Source organism: Podarcis vaucheri (assembly GCF_965113315.1).
Source record: "Podarcis vaucheri genome assembly, chromosome: 11".
Taxonomy (NCBI): Eukaryota; Metazoa; Chordata; class Lepidosauria; order Squamata; family Lacertidae; genus Podarcis; species Podarcis vaucheri.
Genome location: NC_138749.1, coordinates 17,571,051 through 17,591,096, shown reverse-complemented (window position 1 = coordinate 17,591,096; position 20,046 = coordinate 17,571,051). Strand labels below are relative to the sequence as shown.

The 20,046-nt window shown below is 43.9% G+C and overlaps 1 protein-coding gene across 3 annotated transcripts in view; it reads right to left on the bottom strand.

The window, feature by feature from the left end:
- The window catches only part of RAI14 (retinoic acid induced 14), a 99,936-nt gene that overhangs the window by 24,318 nt on the left and 55,572 nt on the right, over nt 1-20,046 (bottom strand). For all 3 annotated transcript variants that reach the window (XM_082241842.1, XM_082241844.1, XM_082241843.1), the window contains exon 3: nt 13,097-13,227. In XM_082241842.1, coding sequence (XP_082097968.1) covers nt 13,097-13,227 — 131 coding nt within the window. The remainder of the gene's footprint in view (nt 1-13,096; nt 13,228-20,046) is intronic.

The window sequence follows — 20,046 nt, the reverse complement described above, 5'->3', positions numbered from 1 at the left end:
GCACCCCCTTTTTCCTGGGGTGTACGTCCAGTCTCTTTCAAAACAGCATGGCTCCCTTGCCAACAACCCCTTGGTGATTTATGGCTTCCCGGTGGACTAAATGCCTTTGCCCAAACAAACAAAATTGTTGAAATAAGGATGAAATTATATTAGGGCCTCTCCGGTAGCGGCAACAAACATAAAGAAACCAGAGGCTCCGAACGTGGATTTCTTTAGGCTCCCTATCATTGCTTTTAACCACAACTAGGCATCTATCAAGAGATACTCCCTTCCTCAGCTGCTGTGGAGGAGAGGCTGAGATTTCTACGCTCAAGTTGAGGAAAAGAACACAATCCTTCCACTTCCTTCCTTGTTCAAACTCAAGGACTCCTTTCGTTCCTCCAGTTCCCACTTCAATAAAGCCAAACACATTCCAGCTGCAAAGTGAAAGAACCTTGCCTCAGCCACTTTCAGCAGATGTGATTAAATTTGAAGCCGTCTCTTAGGACCAGTTTGCACATGGATGCTCACCGTTCACTGACCACAGCAACAAACCTTGGCTCGCAGATGCGCTATGAGTCATAGCCAGGGAAAGAACTTCAGTTTGGACTCAATACCTTTTCACAGGACACTGTGCGCATGTTAGTGTGAGGGCCTTCAAGTGAGGAGCATGCATGGATGTAGAAGTACTCAGAAGCTTGAGGGGGCTTTATGTATCTGGCCGCAACACAAGACTTTTGCAGCACAGGTAGTCCTTATGGAAATGAGCACATAAGGAGACAGGAAGAAAACTTTTTATACTTTTACAATACGATAATCTTTATTGTCATTGTCCCATACAGAACAACGAAATTGGAAAATCTACATAAGACATTCAAAACCCAACAAGCCTGCTATCCCAACCTGGTTAGCCCCCTAAAAACTCTGACACCCCATTTTTAAATACAATATACTCCCATACAGACGCCTTACAATGCGTTTAAAACCAAAATCACATTTGGGTAGAAAGTGGCGGCTAGTCCTAGTCTTTATAACCCTGTACCTTCTTCCAGAAGGCAGAAGCTGAAAGAAATCATTTCCGGGGTGCGCACTATCCTGCACTATTCTCTGCAGCTTTCTTATGACACCTGGAAGCATAGATTTGATCCAAGAGGGAAAGAATGCACCCAATTATTCTTTACAACCATGGACAGCATTGTTTTCCTCCTGACTGTACAGGGTGACTGGCAGACAAGATGCAAGTAAGGAATCTTGGAAAGGGGGCAGAGATAAGCATAGAGATAAGCATACACCCCTTGCTAATAAAAGCAGTAATAGCAATGGCTACAAATTCATGGAGGATAAGGGCTGCTGATGGCTACTAATCCTAGTGGCTGTGTTCCATCTCCACTGTCAGGCAGTACACTTTTCAATACCAGTTGATGGGAACCAGAGGAAGGGAGAATGCTCTGAGGAGCACATAGTGTAGGAAGTATCCTTCCAGGGCACCATGATGGGAAGACTCATTGCAAACAAACAAGGGAGGAATGGTTATTAAAACGACAAGACTTAGCTGAGATGGCAAAACTGACATGTTCAATCAAGTCGTTGTCAACATTTACTAGATTGGAAACCTCTCAGACTTTTTGTGTTGAAAAGAAAAAGAAATGGTATTTGGGTTTGAAGGTTGACGATAACGTTGGTTATCTGTAGAAAGTGGTTGTCCTGGGTGTTTTACTGGAGTGGATGAGTTGAATAATGCTGACTGACAAAGAATCGAAAGTTCTTTAGTTTCTTAACTTTTTTTTCTTTCTCTCTCTTTAATCTTTCTTCTAGCTCTATTTCTCTTTCTTCCTTCTTTTTCCTTTCTTTTTTTGATGGATCTATGTTTTTATTTTATCTAGATTAATATTTCAGTCTGAACAAAAAAAGATACTTTCTTTTGAAAATCTAATAAAATTTATCTCTCCCCCCCCAAAAAAAAAATAGAGAGAAAGTGGCCTTAAAGTGAGTCAGATCAATGGTCCATTTTGTTTAGTGTTGTCTATGTTACCTAGGAAAGATAGAAATTGGGCTTCAAACTCAAATCTTTGTTTCTGATCCTCTTTTGCTTCTCTGCACCATAGTTAAGAGAAGGGACGCGGGTGGCGCTGTGGGTTAAACCACAGAGCCTAGGGCTTGCCGATCATAAGATCGGCAATTCGAATCCCCACGACGGGGTGAGCTCCCGTTGCTCGGTCCCTGCGCCTGCCAACCTAGCAGTTCGAAAGCACATCAAAGTGCACTCTGGCGGGAAGGTAAATGGTGCTTCTGTGCGCTGCTCTGGTTTGCCAGAAGCAGCTTAGTCATGCTGGCCACATGACCCGTAAGCTGCACGCCGGCTCCCTCGGCCAATAAAGCGAGATGAGCGCCGCAACCCCAGTTGGTCAGGACTGGACCTAATGGTCAGGGGTCCCTTTACCTTTACCTACCATAGTTAAGACTAACCACAGTAGCAGGTTTAGAAGTAACAAGGCATGATTTGTATAAAATCGAATCAGAATCTTCCAGTTTCCTTCCCATGGCCATGCTGCCATTTGTTCATGTAAAGCTAAACCATAGTTTAGCATTACATTTGAACCAAGTCAGTTTGTGGAACTAAGTACAATATTGATGGAGACCATTCTTCTTTGCTAAGAACTCATCTGGCTAAAGTGCAACTTTTTTTTAACGTAACATTGGGGAAGTAACACCTTATGTCCCTGCAGCTGAACAAATTTTCACACCATTTTAAGGGTTTCTCATTCCTAGCTCCATTTAGCCTCCTGAATTCTGCTGTGAAGCTGACGGAAAAATAGGCCTAGTGAATTTTTAAATGTTTTAAAACGCCAAGAGCTCAAGCACTCCTTGCGTAGCTTGCTCCTAGCCAAAGCCTCTCTCAAGAAGCAGGAATGAAACATCAGCACCAACATGCAGTGGTTTTGTTACTTTGATCTACAAAGAGAACTGAAATAAACCACTTAAGCTAATCTTGGAAGTTTTTTACTCAACGACCTCTGCAAGAACTGGATGCATGTGCTGACACACCACATCAAATAGAAACAGGCACCATTAATAAAAAAGAGAAATTATGCCCCCCCTCCAGTCATTTAAGAGGCTCCAGATAGGGTTAAAGGGTGTAACTCATTTTCCTATACTTTGTTTAAAAAATACAGCGGGCAGATTTTAGATTAGGTGGCAGACATTAAGCAGAGTTAGAACTTCATTATCTTATTTTTTAAAACAACAACAAAAACAACCACCCTAAAACAGACAGACATTAAAATCAAGTGTGATCTAGCACGTTTTTGTGTTTGTGGGTTAACCCTTCCCTCAACCATTGCAGTCCAGAAACGCGCGCGCGCACACACACACACACACACACACACACAGCAATGGGTAAAATGGTTCCTTTGGAGCCAATGGGAGGTTTTGTTCCTCTTGCTCTTTGTAGTGTGTGTGTGTGTGTGTGTGTGTGTGTGTGTGTGAGAGAGAGAGAGAGAGAGAGAGAGAGAGAGAGAGAGAGATTTTAAAGATAGTGACTGGGAGGGGAGGGTGAAAGCTCCCCTCCATACAAACTGTGATCCCTATCCAGACTGCTAACCAAATGCACTTCAATGCCTAGTTTTAGCAATTGTGGCAAGCCACGCATTTTGCTTGGCCCTTAAACAATTCCTTGAGTCCCACTCCCTCTACAGAACCCCCTGAGAGGAAAGAATGAGTGAGGCAAAGGACGTAAGTATTCTTTTGCACCTGCAGTCCCCAAACTGAGCTGGAATCATCTCCCCAAAATTTCTCACAGCCAGCGGAGGAGGATTTAGGAACGTTTCAGGCATTAATCTGTCCACAGGGGTGGAGAAGTATTTAAGATTCCTAGAAGCCAATACAGTATCCCCTTTAAAGGTCCCCATCCTTTTTATAGCCCTGAAATTAACTCTATGGCAAGCACAGGACTTCAAGCTGATTTCTGGTAGACAATCCTGCAAAGTCAGCAGATTGCAGTGTTTGGTTTCAGTAGCTGGGCCTCACCCTAGATGGGAATGGAGTATCCAGCTTCTTCATTTGCAGCCGCCAGTTTGAGAGAGAGAGAGAGAGAGTGTCCTTCTTCTCATTCTGTTGCTTCCCTCCCCCTGACCCCAGGTAGACTTGGGACACTGGTTTCCAACTTGGATCTGGACCTGTACTTCCCAAAACCTCCAGAAGATGGAGTTGGTGAATGGACAGGAAAATAGCTTTAAAAACCAGGCTAGCAAGTGAATTTTGAGGGCTATGTTTTGACTTGAGGAAGGGCTTAAAATGGCCTGCCACACTGGCTCTTCCCACCTTCTCCCTTGGGAGCCAAAACTTGGGCAGAGGGCTCTTTACGCCTCTCCATGGCGAATTGAACAGCAACCAAAGTTTTGGCAGGAGGGCTGGTAGTATGACATATTCTGCTAATGCTTGAATGTGGTACAGCCCTGCATTGCTCCTGCAATACAATCGTCCTGGTGTCATTGCAGCAGAAACTCAGATAAATAAGCTAGGCACTAAATGGCTCCTTATACCAAACTTACAGTGGCCAAAGTGAAATATCTAGTTGCCATTTGGGGGCAAGGTGGCTCTAAAGTCTTATTTTTTCAAATGGACTGACCGATAGCAATTTTAAAAAGTGACCATTGGTCACATGCTAATAAAAAAAATTATTTTGAATATTTTAATGTCTGTAAACTGCCGTGTGTGTGTGTGTGTGTGTGTGTGTGTATCTACAAAGTCTGTTAAGAGAAATAAAGTATTTTAACATATTTTCAGAGATTGTCAGGAATACCTGTTTGGTAGCCACATCTTCCTACCCAGTCCTTGGTTTATTAAAGAGGCATGATTTAACTACTTTTTTATTTTCCCACTATTCTGGAGATGAACAAAAAGGGGATGATGTAAAAAACCAAATGACTTTGTGCTTAAGGAAACAATCATACAGTCAAGGTTTTTTTTTAACAAAACACATATGTATTATGATGAAATTAGGGCATGAACTACTTTCTGGACCTGTCTTGCCTTAGGTAAAGAAACCTGACCTTCTCTTTAACAATTTTAACTAGCAAGAGATCAGCTTGTTGAGTGATTTTTTTAAAAAACCAAGAACATGCTTTATCAGAAAGGGCAACTCTGCTGTCACGCTCATTCCAACTTAAAAGCTGTTCATCAAATGATCTGAGCTTGTAACAAAAAGGAGGAGTAGAATAATAATGCTACAGGACGAAACAAAAACCCACACCCTTTTAGGGAGTTTCAGAGTTTTAATCAGATTAAGTTATAAATACAATTGTCAGTCAAAACAGCAATTACAACATTTCTTGAATTTAGTTTGAAATCTTTGGCAGAGACCCACAAAGGCTAGGCATAAAACACCTTTTTAGAGACTATCTGTTCCTCGATGCCTCGTAGGGGTGTATGCAACAAAGTCATCTAGTTTGTGCAACAACTTCTGCTTCAACTCCATCTCCCTCCACCCGTCACACACTCTAAATCTGTTCTGGGACCCCCTCCAACCATTTAAAGCAAATTTGAGGGAGATGCAGGGGCATGCAAAGATGACTGACAGGCCAAAGACACTCAGTAAGTTTCATGACAGAGTTCCGTTAATAGGTAGCAGCCTGCTTCAATCTTAGCTCTCTTTTGCAGCGTTGTAAATAGAAATGATTCTTCAGTTGAAAGCAAGAGGCATCTGTTGGAGCTTCTTCGGTTTTCCTGTTTACCAGTGCAAGGAATTTAAGAGTGCGAGAGGAGCCTGTGATATCAGGCCAATGGTTCATGTGGTCAAGCATCTTGGTCTCACACTGTGGCCAAACAGGACCTGAGCCCATCAAGTGGCGTACGGCAATTTACTCACTAGTAGTGAATGTTCCTTACAGTGAAAAACATTTATTGTTTCTTCATATATTTTGGTTCAGCAACATCCATCTACGCTGCACTCAGAAACCTCAACCAAGTTGAACTTTTTTTTCTAATAGCTAATCTAGGCAGCATTACAGAGTAGTTATTTACACAACCATTTGAAGCAGGTAGTTTATATCCAAGTTCAGAATAAAAGCCACAAGTTTTGTATTATTTATTCATACTGTTATTCAATTTATATCATACCCTTTTCCTGAAACAGCAAACAGATCAAATAGTATTATTATTTTGCAAAAAAAGCAGTTAAAGACATTCTCGGAACCAACAATTTCAGGGTGGCCAGGAATAGTATCTTTTGGCCATCAGAACCCTGGGTAAACAAAATGTTAAATTCTTCCTGAAAGTCCACTGAGGGAGACTGATGCATCTCACCAGGGAGGGTGTTCCCACTGAGAAGGCACTGTCACGAGTCACACCAACTAGGCCAGGGTTGAAGTTGGTTAACCTTGAAAAATTGTAAGGAGGGTCCCTTGGTGTAGAAGATCAGACTTTTTTTAAAAAAACAACAACACTTCGCCACAAGCTGCACACCCCTGGGGCACATCTCTACACACTCCAGCTTGACACAGCACAACTGGAGTAGGAGGAAATGAGCATAAGCAGGAAAGCAGTTGCAGCGACAATAAGTGAGGAGTCAGTGGGAAGCTTTGCCTAACAAATTCCTATTCTTGAAGGTTAAAAATCCCCCCAGGACTGGGTCTGAATGCTATAACAAAGTCTGTCTCCCGCTCGCCCCTCAAAAGCAGCTCCAGAGATTAGCAACACAACCAAGAACCTAAGAAGAGCTCTGCTGGATCAGGCCAAAGGAGCATCTACGCCAGCATTGTGTTCGCAAGGTGGCCAGCCATAGGATTATGGGAAGCTGGGAAGAAGCTGCATTCCACAGCAACTGGTATTTGGAGCCACATTGCCTCCTATGCTGGAAGGTTAATACAGAGTCATCACTTGCTGCAGCATCTTTGGAGAAAGCAGTGAGGCACAATCCATGCGGACACAGCAACAGAAATGCGGGGAGGGTGTCAAGGGCAGAAGGAAGGGGTTAAACCCTGTGTTTCCCAAACAACTGTGGCCCAGATTAAAATGCAGGGGGGTGGGGGTGGGGAATGACTGCTATTATTCATTACAGTCATACCTCGGGTTGCAGATGCTTCAGGTTGCGTTTTTTTGGGTTACAGACCCGCCGAAACCCGGAAGTACCAGAACGGGTTACTTCCGGGTTTCGGGGGCTGTGCATGCGCAGAAGTGCCGAATTGCAACCCGCGCGTGCGCAGACAGGCTGCTATGGGTTACGAACGTGCATCCCGCACGGATCATGTTCGCAACCCGAGCGTTCACTGTATTTAAAATGCAACAGGCAGTGGCATATCGAGCAGCTCTCCGGACAGGAGTTTATACAAGACCTTCCTGGAACTGTCGTGGATTGAACCCAGGACCTTCCTGCAAAGCAAGGCATGTGCTGCATCACAGGACAATGGCTCTTCTTGCCAAACTATCCAAACATCCATGCTGCTCCGAGAGCCTTTTTGGCTGATGAGAGGGGTACAAATGCTCTAAATATCTTGCTCCTTCTTGTTCCTGTGTCCGACTGCACCCACACAATTTTAAGTCTGTAAACCAAAGTTTTACCCACCTCCTACAAAATTACCTTAGCTAACCTTCCCAGGTAGTTTCAACTATCTCATCAATCATTGAGAGCAACTTCTGCCAGTACCATGAATTCACTGCAATTATCATGCTTTTCCAAGGTGTATCTTGTCCTAACCTCAGCTGAACCACCACCACCTCCCCTCCCGGTGGCGGGAGGAGGGTCTGATGTGCAAAAAGACAAATCTCCTCAGGCATATTTCTGCGCTTCTTTGGAAAAAAAAACAAACCCCAAGGAAGTAAGTCACAACAAATGTTTAAATACCTTTGTGAAAAGCCACTGAAGTCTAGTCTATGCATAGAGATCAGTTACATCATTTAGTTGCTGCTTGCTTGGCATTCGTGAAAATTGCTTAGCATTCATGAAAACCCCAAACTTGGAATCAGGACTCCAGTTTCTCTAAGGCCAGTGAAAACGACATGTGCTGCATAAAAAAAACTATAGATAACAGAATGACATGGGAAGGGCATGTTCCACATAATCACATCAATCATGCTTTTATTATTGATTTAAAGGAATTTCCTTTACTACACCTTTATCCAAAAGGGTGCATATAAACATTTTTAAATCGTATAATCCACAAAACAACATTAAAAGCAACATAAATCATTAAGCAAAAAAGATAACCCAACTGAATGGAAGGAAAAAAACCACTCAACCACCTGCTTCAACTATCTAGGCAAATAAAGACTTTTTAAACTTGGTGCCAGGAGGAATACAGCATAGATGCCAGGCATATCTCTTTTGGGAGAGCATCCCAGAGTCAGGGAGAGGGGGCTGCCACAGAGCAGGCCCTCCCTTTTGTATAAGCATAACGTATTTCCTCCATGAACCAGAGCAGGAAAGGATTCAGCCTAAAGGAATGGCAACATTTGTGTGGAATCTGACAACGAAAAAGCAGAAACACTTCCACACTTGTAGCTAAAATATGTGAGCAAATGTAGTGTAGTAGTTAGAGTGCTGGACTAGGAGCTGGAAGACCAGGGTTCAAATCCCCACTCAGGCATGGAAATTCAAACAAGATGAATTTTAACAGGGAGAAATGTAAAGTATTGCACTTGGGCAAAAATGAGAGGCACAAATACAAGATGGGTGACACCTGGCTTGAGAGCAGTACATGTGAAAAGGATCTAGGAGTCTTGGTTGACCACAAACTTGACATGAGCCAACAGTGTGACGCGGCAGCTAAAAAAGCCAATGCGATTCTGGGCTGCATCAATAGGAGTATAGCATCTAGATCAAGGGAAGTAATAGTGCCACTGTATTCTGCTCTGGTCAGACCACACCTGGAGTACTGTGTCCAGTTCTGGGCACCACAATTCAAGAAGGACACTGACAAACTGGAACGTGTCCAGAGGAGGGCAACCAAAATGGTCAAAGGCCTGGAAACGATGCCTTATGAGGAACGGCTAAGGGAGCTGGGCATGTTTAGCCTGGAGAAGAGGAGGTTAAGGGGTGATATGATAGCCATGTTCAAATATATAAAAGGGTGTCACATAGAGGAGGGAGAAAGGTTGTTTTCTGCTGCTCCAGAGAAGCGGACACGGAGCAATGGATCCAAACTACAAGAAAGAAGATTCCACCTAAACATTAGGAAGAACTTCCTGACAGTAAGAGCTGTTCAACACTGGAATTTGCTGCCAAGGAGTGTGGTGGAGTCTCCTACTTTGGAGGTCTTTAAGCAGAGGCTTGACAACCATATGTCAGGAGTGCTCTGATGGTGTTTCCTGCTTGGCAGGGGGTTGGACTCGATGGCCCTTGTGGTCTCTTCCAACTCTATGATTCTATGATTCTACTGGATGACTCTCTCACACTGTTATTGTGAGGATAAGACAGGGGAAACACGTTGAGCTTCTTGGAGGAAAGAAGAGGAAAAAATAAAATATGTGAACTGGGCCAGAGAGCCTGCCAGCCTGACTATGTTTTATTAGTAGTTCTTATCTCAGATGATCGAAGTAAGCTCAGAACTGAGTACATATGCGGCGTTTTCCCCTCCTAAATGGAGAATCTCCTTATATGAAAAGGAAACAAACAATATTCACAAGCAATAGCAGTTCCTACTTCTCTCAATATCCCACCTATTCTACCAGGTTTGAACTATGATGGTAACAAGCCCGATAGAGCCAAGTTAGGATGAGTGCAGTGCAAAGGGTAAACTCCTGTTTTAGCATCAGGGAAGGCTCTTGGAAACGGGCGCAATGTTGCTGTGTTTCAGTCGCCAGTTCCATTACAATAGAAATACAAAAAAATCCATCCCACTGGGAGAATTAGTTGCATAACAGACTTTGTCACTGTATTTTGGTCTTTGTGTCATCTCCAGACTAATTATGTAAACACACACACCAGGAAGCGAGTCGGTTATGGAATCGATAAATCATTCATCCATGGCTACATCGTAAAATGAGGCTGCACAGACCTAAGGCTGGGAATATCAGCTAAGGCATCTCTAAGGGCAACTATGCAGCAGAAATGAACTTTGCTCTTAGACCTCTTTTATAGCTGTGAGACAGATCATTATCAGGGGCCCCTACCTGTCAATCACCTGATATCAGAATGATGGCGGGCGCAAGGTGCTTTGAAGTCCCACAGCCAGGTCCTCAAAGCACCTTGAAAGGCGATCCTGAACCAAGTTTCTTCCCTTTGTTTTAGCAGGAGATTCTGATGCAAACCCAGGTAACCACTGTTTCCTGGTAAAAACTGATCATGTAATGCATCATTTTCCAGCTGAGGAAGTCTGAAGAAACACGCTCTCTTGGGATTTATTAAGGCTGAAGAATCTAATCTCAGTAAAGAAGTGTGTGCATGCAGCCAAAATACACAGGACACTTAAATGTCATGTGCTTGAGTGATTTTGGGAACCCAACCGACTGTATCCAATATTAGTCCTGCTCACAGTCAAATGAATAGATGCAGATATAGTGGTGCCTCGCAAGACGAAATTAATCCGTTTTGCGAGTCTCTTCGTCTTGCGGTTTTTTCGTCTTGCGAAGCACGGCTATTAGCGGCTTAGCGGCTATTAACGGCTTAGTGGCTATTAACGACTTAGCGGCTTTAAGAAAAAGGAAACAAACTCGCAAGAACTCGCAAGACTTTTCGTCTTGCAAAGCAAGCCCATAGGGAAATTCGTCTTGCGGAACGACTCAAAAAACGGAAAACTCTTTCGTCTTGCGCGTTTTTCGTCTTGCGAGGCATTCGTCTTGCGGGGCACCACTGTAACTTAAGTCCACTGATTTCAATAGGTCTTCTCTGAGTAAAACTTAGTTGGCTATAGCCCACTCAAATTCTTCTCTTTTTTTTCCCTTTTCAAAAGGGATACAGATCCTTTTAATGCCATATTTAAGATGCTACGGAAGAGGATTCCAGTCAGGTCACTTGCAGACAACACCATCATTCTGTTTCTTTATCCAGCGTGGTGTAGTGGTTAAGAGCAGTGGACTCGTAATCTGGGGAACCGGGTTCGCGTCTCCGCTCCTCCACATGCAGCTGCTGGGTGACCTTGGGCCAGTCACACTTCTCTGAAGTCTCTCAGCCCCACTCACCTCACAGAGTGTTTGTTGTGGGGAGGAAGGGAAAGGAGAGTGTTAGCCGCTTTGAGACTCCTTAAGGGGAGTGAAAGGTCCAAACTCTTCATCCAAACATAAAACGCTGCTGAACAGAACTAGCAGAGCAAGCAAGAAGCCAAGCGTGTGGCTCCATAAACAAAGCCTGGAGGGCTGTGCTTTTCAGCTTCATAGTGTGCAAGAAGCTGCCCAGGAGTCACTCACTCTCCCTATGAATGGCTCTTCCTCTCTCCCAATCTGCCCACATTTTAAAAGCCTTTTGTTTTTTCAAGGGACGTGAACCATTAAGCTATTTCTCAACTGTCCAGAAAATTGATTCTCTCTGTGGCTGTAAAAGATTAATGCCAAAAATCTTGTGCTTTTATTTAAAGAAAAAGAAAAGGCATGGCAAACTCTGCATGAGACATCAGAACTCGAACTGGAACAGGAAACATATACAAATACCTTTGAGGTTTCTGGTGTGGGACCCACGGCCCTCCAGATCCTCTTTGACTACAAGTGACAGCATCCCTAACCACTGGCCATACTGGCTGAGGTTGATGGAGTCCTAACACACACACACACGGAAGACTACAGGTTCCCTGTCCCTGTCTTGTGTAGTAATATTTTTTAGTAAGGCGCCTATCCTTTACTACATTATTCCACACAAATATATTACAGGGTTTCCTACACATGACAATAGCATGTCTAAACCATGCCTGTCCCAATTCACGTGTAAAAAAGGATGGCAGTCTGGGTGCGATTTTTGCACAAAATTGAGAATTTGTCAAGAAACACTGAACTCTCTCCTGTCCACAATTCCTTCTTCCTAGCTATTTCTCTCCAAACTTGAGGATACTTTGCAATACTGGACCACAGGCAGATAAAAATTGTCTTGATAGGACACACTATGGAAGAAAGCAGAAGACAGACACCTTGGCGTACATCATTTGCAGAGCCCTCACTTTACAAGTTATTAGGGCAGACCTGCATTTAATTTAAAACCAATTATGCGATGGATTGTTTGGCCCATAGAAAAACAGGAGTGCTGTTTCTGAACCAATCTCCTAATCAGAGTTAGCAATTTGGGGGCATGAAGGTGATTGGGTCCCTTAGCCACAACTCCTGCAAAAATTTCTCCTCCTTTCCTCGGTTTGATTAAACCAGTGCATTACATCTGCATCAGCACTAAGGTTCATGCCAAGTAGAACTGCCTTCCTAAGCAGGACTTTGCACTATAGATTTGTATAATGGTATTATGATATGCAACTTTATTTTATTTTCAGCTCCTTCCCTAACAATCCCTAGCACGGCATTTGCCTTTTTCACAGCTGGCACACACTGGGTCGACATCTTCGTTGAGCTATCTATGATGGAACACTTTAAGGCACCAGCTGCATTGTGCTTAAAAGGCAATCTTGGTGAAACCTGGGTTGGTTTGAGAAGTACCAGGCAGCACAAATCTGAGGCAGCAGCAGGAATAGACAAGTGATTTTCAGCATGCTCCAAAGGGCCTTGCATGGGTGTAAATGTCACTGAGTTGAGATTAACATCAACGCAAGGGCCATTGGATTGTCCTGTTTGTAGAACATTTAGCAACAGCTGAAGAATTTGCCACTGCATTGATATAGCATGTAAGCATGGAGCAAAGCACACTTTGAATCAATTTGACTCTATTCTTTTAACATGGGGTGTCTGCTGGGTGCAGGTGGAAAATTTGATTTAACAAAAACCTTGGACACTGATAGTAAACATGCTGCATGGCTGATTTCTACAGGAAATGCACCGTACCTTGATTTAAAACAGTGGTGCCTGACACAATTATTCCAGCAATAAAATAAAAGTGTTTGCAAATGAATTAGGCATAGCAGTGGTAGGATCTGGATGACCCACTGGCGTGAAGCAGTAACTCGCAATATTACAAGTTCCTAGCAAACGGGAATTTTATTTATTTATTGGGTATGGAATAAAAAATGGTTGCCATCTTAGCTAAGCTACTTACGCAGTCTTGCCCTCACTGTCGTGTTTGGTGGCGTTGGCTCCCTTTTTACCCAGCAGCGATGCCACTTTCTCTGCGTCGCCATGCTCCACAGCTTGCAGCAGTCGGTCATCATTCTTATTCCACTCATTGGTCTGGAGAAGGAAGGGGAGAGAGAGGGAGAGAAAGGAAAGAAACAGCTCACTAGAAAGAAACACTAGGAAGTGCCTTTGTTTCCCTTAAAACCAGTACATTAGCTTGCAAAGGAAAACACACCCTTTCTCCACAAAGAGGGCTATGAACAATCTATAATGGACCATTCTAGGTACTTCACTCTAAGCACTTCACACAAGACCTTGCACAAAGCAGAGTCACTGCACATACACACTTTGGTTGGATTGCATTCATTTGTCCTCTGCATAGTAGTGTGGCTGCTCCCTCTTGCAACGGGTGCTCCCCTTTGTCAAATTTTTATTCCCGTCTCCACAGGAACATAGGAAGTTGCCTTATACAGAGGTGGACCATTGTGCTAGCTAACTCAGTATTGTCTACACTGATTGGCAGAAACCTGCTAGGGCTTTAGGAAGGGCACATTCCCTCATGCGAGAGATTGAACCTGAGATGCAAAACAGATGCTCTACCACTGAACTGAAGCCCTTTCCCATCCTCAGTTTACACCAGTGGTGTCCAAACTTTTTTCAAAGAGGGCCAAGATCTGATGAAGTGAAGGGCCGTGAGGGCTGACCAAAGGGCCGACCAAAGTCGTTAACCTTTTTTTAGGATTGAAGTTGTTGAGTCTTTTTAGGATTTTACCCCAAGGAAATTAACTGCCACAGGGGCTGGATTGAACCAACCGGCGTGCCGGATTACGCCCCCAAAACGGACTTTGGACATGCCTGGTTTACATGGAACTCAAGGCGGCATATATGGAGCTCCCAGATATTTGTCATCTCAAGCCTTGACCAAACCCAGACCTCCTTAGCTTCGCCCAAGGATAATGCATTATGTTCCCTCTCACCATATGCCCTGGGCCGTAAGGAGCTAAACACCTCTCTACACTTCAGACCATTTTAGGCACCTGAAAATGGTCTCTTGCCCATAGAAGCTTATAATGCCATGATGTTAGCTTCTGAAGGTAGCACAGGACTATGAGTAATGTGATCAACCCTTGTAGATGGTGCATTGGTGCGATCTCTCGTATTGTGGTACACTAGCGCACTACTGCAACTCAAAAAGCAATGCCTGCATTCTGCCTTGTGCAGCAGAGCCCTTAAGAAATTGGCTGCAAAGGACTGTTAGGAAGGAGACTTCACATATTTTTTCACCCATAATAAGCTGGTCCTCACTGAAAAACAAAGTGTGGGGCTGCATTTGCTTGGAAGTACAGTTCGAAAGCATGTCAAAGTGCAAGTAGATAAATAGGTACTGCTCCGGCAGGAAGGTAAATGGCGTTTCTGTGCGCTGCTCTGGTTCGGCAGAAGCAGCTTAGTCATGCTGGCCACATGACCCAGAAGCTGTCTGCGGACAAACGTTGGCTCCCTCGGCCAATAAAGCGAGATGAGCGCCGCAACCCCAGAGTTGGCCACGACTGGACCTAATGGTCAGGGGTCCTTTTACCTTTCCCTTATCTTCCCCATCAAAAACATTCAGAAAGCCCCACTGAAACCTCGGACACAGCAATGTGCTCTGAAACCTAGTACATTTAAGCTGCAGATAGTAGGTAAAGCAACTCTTTCACATGCATAGAATTCACAAATATTTACAGTAATATTCCCTCCATCGCCAAGGAAGACAATGCTGTTTGACAGCTTGGGCTAACACAACGGAGGAAGGGAGTTGCCTCCAGTACTAATGAACTGCGGACACTGCTGCAGCTGCAAGCCAAGCTTGCATCATAGTTTCACGATCCAAGCCAAGAACTTAAAATGAAAAATAAACTTGGAACAAGCTATCATAACCCAGCTGCTGAAATTCAGCTTGGATTTTTGCTCCATTTGCTAGTCCCCATGCAAGTGGGGAGTTCTCTGCTGGCATTCACACTAACCCTATTTGGGCATTTCCTCACACGCATAGCTGTCGTCATGCAAGGGGAGAGCACATAGGAGTCCACGCTGCCAGCTTCATCACTGTCCACATTCTGAGAAAGTGAACTTCAGCGGCACACTGCCTTTTCTACCCATGAAGGCTCCCCCCACTATTCTGAACCCTGGATGACCAGGGTTCTAAACCATGGGGGGATGCTCCCAACAAGTAGAGGCTGCAGAAATTTGCTTTCCTAAAACATGGAAAGCAGTGAAGCCAGTGACAAAGAACCTGGCTGATATACAGAGGCAAGGGGCTTGTGTTCCAAAGGAAGGAGAAAACAGTGTGTGTGTGTGTGTGTGTGTGTGTGTGTGTGTGTGTGGCTTTTCAACAACAACAACTCCCCCCAAACCCTCTTTTTATAGCCCTCACACACCAATGCTTTGTTCAGCAAGGGAACACCAGTTCACAAAACAACAGATGAATTCTGCTCTGGAAGCAAAGCTGCATCCTAAGCAACCTTGAATTTCAACATGGAAGCGGTTAAATAAAGCCGCAATTCACCGTGAAGACATAAAGGGGGGCAGTTGCTGTGACTGCTTAAAAGCATCTGCATTGGATTAAGCCCACAAAAGCTTATGTCATAATAAATGTGCTAGTCTTTAAGGTGTCACAAGAAACCGTTGTTCTTACTTAAAAGCAGTTTTAAGTAAAAAGGTGATTGCAGGCATGTTTATTACAACTGTATCCCACCCTTTCTCCAAGGAACTCACGGCAGATTAGGAGGCGTTATTCCATTTCATAATAAATCCTACCCAAACCCCTGTGAAAAGCATTCGGTTGAGAAAATGCAAGCAGATGAAGAACAAAGCTGAACAGATCTGAATCAAGGTTTCCCTTCGCAGAGTTCAGCGCACTATCCATTACTGGATTCTCAACCAACTTTGGCTAGTAAAATCCAAAGGATCTCTAACTTCATGCCCAACAGGAGCCATAAATCCCTTTGCCAAGATCCCCAACTTGTGCAGAGCAAGAGAAAGGGGGTCACCCTCTTACTCAGAATCATTCTCATAGCTAGAGTCCCCACAGCCTAGTGCAAGTCAGAGAGAACTGTCTGTATTTGTGACAGTCTTTTAGACTCTCATCTATCTGGTTTTGACCTCCTCAATTCTTGGCACAAAGCAATCAGCTTCAGAGAGAACTCAAGCAAACTTGCAAGTGCTTGCATTTACACGTCCACATTCTGGCACGCCACGGCTAACATTACAGTTCTTTCATTTGGCCTTTCCTACAACAGTTGCATATTTAAGCATGTATTTATGCGGAGTAGTCTGTAATTACAGCTTAACAGCATGATTTTTCTTCCACCTGTATGGGAAGCTGAGAACCACTTGCATTCAATGGTCATTTTACTTTAGACCATATATAGCAAAACATCAAAGACAAAGCAATGAAACATGACAAGGTCTAAAGCAGCACGGCCACCTTAATGGTCAAAAACTCTTGGTCATTTACGCTTGTCCTGTGCCTAGAAAGAATAGGTCCAAGCAGTTTGGCCTTCTCCCCCAGAAAACCTGCTCTTCAGCACTAATTCAGAACAAATGTCAATCTGCAGAAAACCCAATTGCTGTTTGTTCTAACTCAGCGCTAAACCATGGACTTTCCCAGTGGAAAGCAGTGGGGCAAACGGAAGTGTGATTGAGCCCTTTTTGTGAACTACCAGTGGCAAGAAACTGCCTATATAATGGCCTTAGCTCCTTGGAATTGCTGGCTATGGTCAAATATATTGTCAATTAATAGATTACCATTTGATGGTCAAATGATTGGCATCCTAGCCGTAATGCTCTCACTTCCAGAGGTGCAGCCCCCAGAAAAACGAGATATATGAATTTTACAGTTTAAGTTAAACTAAAGGCTACAAACCAAAGGATCTCGAGTAGGGAACAACAAATAGAACACTGTCACCCCATTACAGAAAAGCAGGTCTTGCCACTTTGCACCTCAGCCAAGTTGTCATTTGACAACCATTTACCACTGGACTTCGCTCCCTTCAATATTAATTGACTTCTGGAGCAGAAGGAATGCAGTAGCAATGATACACAAACAGCTCTCAAATGCAGTTGCAAAATTGTTTAACACCAGCATGTGTGTGATTTAAAAAACAAGAAAATCCAAGAACCTTAAAAAGTGACCTCAGTATGAAAACTTTATATTTCCAGGATTACATTCTTGTTGCAAAGGAACTCAAGACTATTAGTCCATCTAGTTCAATATTCTCTGCATCAGCTTTCCCTAACCTGCTTCCCAACAGGTGTTTTGATTACAGCTCCCAACACTCTTGACCATCGGCCATGCTGGCTGGGATGGATAGGAGCTGTAGTTCAAAACAGTTGGGTACCAGTTGGGAGAGGCTGATCTACACTGGCTGAGGACAGATCCCCAAGGCTACAGATGAGCACCCTTCCCAGTTTTATCTGGAGCTGCTAGGGACTGTACCTGGGCCCTTCTGCATGCAGAGCATGTGCTCTACCACTGAGCAATGGTTGTATGTGCATGCATACCAAACTGAAAAGATGGCTTACAGTGCATACCACTAATTTTTCAACCCAAGCTTTTGAGGCAAAATTGAGAAGGAGCAAGTAACAGTAGAGGCCACATAGGGTATGAGGGCCTCCCTCTAAACAAAGAAATATCCTTAAATTACCATATATGATAATTTTGTTGTATGTGACAGATATAAAAATAACTTTGGTTTGTTTTAACTTTTTTCTCTGCCAGAAACATGCCAAGTATAAAGCCCGGTCGCCTCTACTAATTCAAAGAGACACGTAGTGGGAATTTCCTGGAGACCAAGACATGCACTGACAGTGTCATCAGTGAAGAGCTTCCTACCACTTTTGCCATGCCTGTTAATTAGGAGAGGGATCCTAAATGTATTTTGCACAATGGCCCAGAAGTATGGCCACCACTGGCAACAAATTCTGCAATTGCTCTCACATAAAACTGGTTAAAAGGTGGAGGAAGACGTTACTATGGAATCACCAAACTATCTCAAAAGATTTATTTATTTTTTAAGGCATGTGATGTAGCGGCTAGCATGCTGGGACTTTGAGCAGGGGCCAAATTCCTGATTAGGTCAATTGCAGGAACATAAGGGCCCTGCTGTATCAGAACAAGGGCCTATCGAGTCCAGGATTTTTCTCCCACCACGATTAGTCAACCAGGTGCCTACGGAAAACTGAAAGTGAGGCATGAATGCAATAGCACTCTCCCACTCATGTTCCTCCGCAACTGGCATCCAGAGGCATACTGCTTCTGATTGCTGGAGGTAATATATAACCATCGTTACTAGCAGTCACTGATAGCCTTATCCTCCATGCATTTGTCTAATCCCATTTTAGAGCTGTCCAAGTCAGCAACTAGCACTACATCTTTGGGTAGCGAATTCCACAGTTTAACTAGGTGCTGTGTGAAGACATGCTTCCTTCTGCCTGTCTTGAAACTCCCACCCCTTCTGCTTAATTGGATGGCCCCGGGTTCTAGCCTTAGGAGGGAGGGAGAGAAAAGCTTCCTATGCTACCTTCTTCACACCTTATATAATTTTGGACACATCAATCTCCTCCCCACCCTCCACTCATCCTTTTCTAAGAAGCCTCAAATGTTGCAGCCTTTCCTTACAAGAGAGAGATGCTCTAGCCCAGGGGTCAGCAAACTTTTTCAGCAGGGGGCCGGACCACTGTCCCTCGGACCTGGTGGGGGGGCCAAACTACATTTTTTGGGGGGGATGAACGAATTCCTATGCCCCACAAATAACCCAGAGATGCATTTTAAATAAAAGCACACATTCTACTCATGTAAAAACACACTGATTCCCAGACCGTCAATGGGCCGGATTTAGAAGGCAATTGGGCCTTAGTTTGCCTACCCATGCTCTAGTCTCCTGGTCATTTTGGCTGCCCTTTTCTAGTGCCACAATATCCTTTTTGGAGGTGCAATGACCAGACCAAGTGCGACACTCGCCCCCCAATATCTGTGTAAGGGCATTGCGTTATTGGCAGTTTTATTTGCAATGCCTTTTCTAATGACATCCAAAAAGGAATTTGCCTTTTCCATAGCAGTTGCACACTGCATCACACACAAAACTGCTTTCTCAGGGTAGCTGTAAAAGATAAATAAAAGCAGTGGTGAAGAGCATGCATGCCACTCTGAATTCCTTGGAGAAGGGTCAGGATTAAAAAAAAGTGTTCATAATCTTACATCCACATCCTCCCTACATTAAAGAACCTCCCTATATTCTTTTAGGTGCCTTCCACCCACCTTAAATTTATATCCTGTCCTCTTTCCACTATGGAACCCAAGGTGGTATATATAACCTTCCCAACCTCATCCAGACACTGACCAGACCCACACATGCTTAGCTTCAGCAAGGTGGTGGCCTCATGTACCTTCATTCCACACCCTGGGACCAGAGCATGGAGTGCTCACTGTCAGCAGTATTACAGGGACTAGCAATAAATATTTCCTCAAGACAGGTTCTGCTGAGCTGCAATTTGAAATGTCCCGATGATGGTTTCAACAGAGAAGAGAAAACGCCCCTTCTCCAGAAGACTGATTAAAACCAATGCTTTGAAAATAAGGATTGCCAACTGGTTATCTTGATAAAAATCAATCTAACCTGATCTCGGGGAAGTGAGCAGGACTTGGTAACACTATCACATCAATTAGCACTTCCAAAGCATTTGAGATTTGCAGGTAGCAAAACAGCACTAGCAATTGATTAGCTAACGGCGGTGTTAAGGAGAAATGACTGCTGGGAGGAGTGCAGAGAGAAGAAAAGCCATGGTGCATCTGCACCAGCAAAACCGGACACCTTCATCTTCCCCAGCTGCAACAAAAAAGAAGTCTCTCCCTTATGGGTCTCTACAGTCACAGCAGGCGCTTCAATGGTTAGA